This window comes from Paracoccidioides brasiliensis (assembly GCF_000150735.1).
Source record: "Paracoccidioides brasiliensis Pb18 unplaced genomic scaffold supercont2.11, whole genome shotgun sequence".
Classification (NCBI taxonomy): domain Eukaryota; kingdom Fungi; phylum Ascomycota; class Eurotiomycetes; order Onygenales; family Ajellomycetaceae; genus Paracoccidioides; species Paracoccidioides brasiliensis.
This window is the reverse complement of record NW_011371368.1, coordinates 533,536-536,711: the sequence shown is the minus strand read 5'-3', so window position 1 is coordinate 536,711 and position 3,176 is coordinate 533,536. Positions and strand designations below refer to the sequence as shown.

General features: G+C 49.5%; 1 protein-coding gene across 1 annotated transcript; it reads left to right on the top strand.

Moving 5' to 3' along the window:
• Positions 1–318: 318 nt before the first annotated feature.
• On the top strand, positions 319–3,133 carry PADG_07416 (uncharacterized protein; the record flags this gene model as incomplete). Its single annotated transcript, XM_010764423.1, has 4 exons — positions 319–459; positions 621–998; positions 1,045–1,936; positions 1,998–3,133. The coding sequence occupies 4 exons, from the start codon at positions 319–321 to the stop codon at positions 3,131–3,133; spliced, it is 2,547 nt and encodes an 848-aa protein (XP_010762725.1).
• Positions 3,134–3,176: the final 43 nt, after the last annotated feature.

Below are 3,176 nucleotides of genomic sequence, written 5' to 3'. Positions count from 1 at the left end.
GAATGTAATCTGTACTTTTAAATCTCATTTAAAGGGAACAATAGTAATAGTAATATCTAATTGAATATTTTTATAGAACCCCCCACCCTCCCTGGTTGCCGGTGAACCTTAAAAAGCTCTGGTCGAATCCACCAAACCCCACAAAACTGTATCCTGCAAATTAATGTCAAGTTGGCCAGTACAACACTTTAAACACTCCACCTATCTCACATTTTGCTCCTCACCTATTCTCCTCGTTTTCAGTTTTCTATTCTCTTTATACCATAGTCTAATTTGTCATTTCCTTTTAAAAGCATATCCTATCGCTGAACCCTCACGATGCCTCTTCTCGAAGCCCGTGTCAAGAGCATTCTGTCGGGCGACACCCTCATCCTGACTCATGTCACCAACCGCAGCCAGGAACGGACTTTGAGTTTGGCCTACGCCTCTGCCCCGCGGCTACGTAGAGAAGGTGACGAGGTAAGTTTCAATCCCTCGCAGGAGAGAACCCTCTCTAAATGCCCCATTCACACGTTCATTCCTTTAGTTACTGGTTCCTCGACCGTCCCGCATATGGCCATTATCTCTCCAATTCTTCGCTAATTTCTAGTTTCTTAATGTGACACAACTCGTACCCATAGCCATTTGCCTTTAAGTCTCGAGAATTCCTGCGTGAGCTGCTTGTCGGCAAGGTTATCCAGTTCCAGGTGCTCTACACCGTCCCCACTACGAAACGAGAATACGGTATCGTGAAGCTCCCTAATAACCAGGAGCTGCCAGACATAAGCCTGGCGGAGGGATGGGTTAAATTGCGCGATGATGTGAGCAGGCAAGAAGAGTCTGAGGATACTGTGGCGCTCTTGGACAAGCTGCGAGGTCTCGAAAGCCGTGCTCGGACGGAATCAAAAGGGCTTTGGGCATCGACTGGCGGGCACATCGAGTCAGCTTACGAAGTGGCAGATCCAAAGGCATTAGTTGAGAGTGAGAAGGGGAAGCAGATCGACGCAGTTGTGGAAAAGGTGCTTAGTGGCGACCGTTTGTTGATACGACTATTGCTCTCTCCAGAGAAACATCTTCAGACCCTGGGTTGTTATTGCGGGAATCCGTGCTCCAGCTACAAAACGGACAAATGCTGATGGTACGGAAATACCAGGTGAACCATTGGGAGAACAGGCTCAGCAATTCGTGGAGCTCAGGCTGCTTCAGAGGAAGGTTAAGATTTCACTGCTGGGTGTGAACCCGCAGAACCAGCTTATTGCCAACGTTCTCCATCCCAATGGCAATATTGCCAAGTTCGTTCTAGAGGCTGGACTGGCAAGGTGTGCAGATTACCATTCTACTATGATTGGGAAAGAGATGGCTACCTTACGACAAGCTGAGAATGCGGCTAAGGAAGCTCGGAAAGGGCTGTTTACCGGGTTTGCTGCCCCCAAAGGAGGGTCTGCTGCCGCCCAAGTGGACTTCGTTGTTAGTCGCGTGTTTAGTGCAGATACGATTTTTGTACGATCAAAGACTGGAAAGGATGAGAAGAAAATAAGCCTCAGCAGCGTCCGGCAACCAAAACTATCCGATCCCAAGCAGGCGCCATTTATCGCGGAAGCCAAGGAGTTTTTACGCAAGAAGCTCATTGGTAAACACGTCAAAGTCAAGATTGATGGAAAAAGACCTGCATCAGAAGGGTTTGAAGAACGTGAGGTTGCTACAGTCATATCAGGAAATACGAACGTGGCATTGCTTCTCGTACAGTCCGGTTACGCTTCTGTCATCCGACATCGTCGGGATGATGACGATCGCTCTCCTGAATACGATGCTTTACTACAAGCGGAAGAAACTTCTCAGAAGGAAGGAAAGGGAATGTGGTCTTCTAAACCACCAACAACAAGAACACCACAGGACTACTCTGAAAGTGTACAAAAGGCTAAGATTCAGGCCTTCTGTGATGCAAAGACAGAGGAAGGTTCCTGGTGTAGTCGATTTTGTAAAATCTGGCTCGAGATTCACCATCTTATTTCCCAAAGATAATGCCAAACTCACGCTCGTCCTTGCTGGTATTCGTGCGCCCAAATCAGCAAGAAACCCAGGAGAGACTTCAGAACCCTTTGGCCAAGAAGCCCATGACTTTGCCTATCGGAGATGCATGCAGCGTGACGTCGAAATTGACGTGGATACCACTGACAACTTTGGCGGTTTCATCGGCAGCCTATATGTCAACAGAGAAAATTTTGCCAAGGTTCTCGTTGAAGAGGGCCTTGCCACTGTCCACGCCTACTCTGCTGAGCAAAGCGGGCATGCTGCGGAGCTTTTTGCAGCGGAAAAGAAAGCTAAAGAGGCACGGAAGGGCCTGTGGCATGATTGGGATCCAAGCAAAGATCTCGAAGAGAACGAGGACAATTCACTCAGCGCAATCAATGGTGCAGATGATGGCACAGATGCCCTTGAGCGAAAGAAGGACTATCGCGACGTAATGATCACAAACGTCGACGAAACAGGGAAACTAAAAATCCAGCAAATCGGTGCGGGCACCACTGCACTCATCGAGATGATGAACGCCTTCCGAGCCTTCCACCTAAATAAGGCCAATGATACGCCGCTAAGTGGCCCACCCAAGGCTGGAGACCTAGTCGCTGCCTGCTTCAGTGAAGATAATGAATGGTACCGAGCCAAGATCCGGCGAAATGACCGGGACGCCAAAAAGTCTGACGTTGTCTACATCGATTACGGCAATTCGGAAACAGTCCCCTGGACCCGTCTGCGACCACTGACACAACCCCAATTTTCCACGCAGAAAGTTAAGCCGCAGGCGTCCGATGCGGTTCTCTCGTTTCTGCAATTTCCTGTCTCTGCTGAGTACCTGCAGGACGCGGTGGAGTATCTGGGTGAACGGAGCTTTGACCGGCAGTTAGTTGCTAATGTTGATTATACAGCGCCTGAAGGGACGTTGTATGTTACTCTGCTGGATCCGTTGGAGTCAAAGAGTCTCAAGCAAAGCATCAATGCTGATGTGATTCGTGAGGGTCTCGCGATGGTCCCGCGCAAATTGAAATCATGGGAACGGTCTGCGGGGGAGACGTTGGCGTATCTGGAAAAGTTGCAGGAGGAGGCTAAGGAGGGACGGAAGGGGATGTGGGAGTATGGAGATCTGACGGAGGATTAAAGATGTTTCAAGTAGAGGAGAGGGGGGGGGGGGGGGGGGGGGG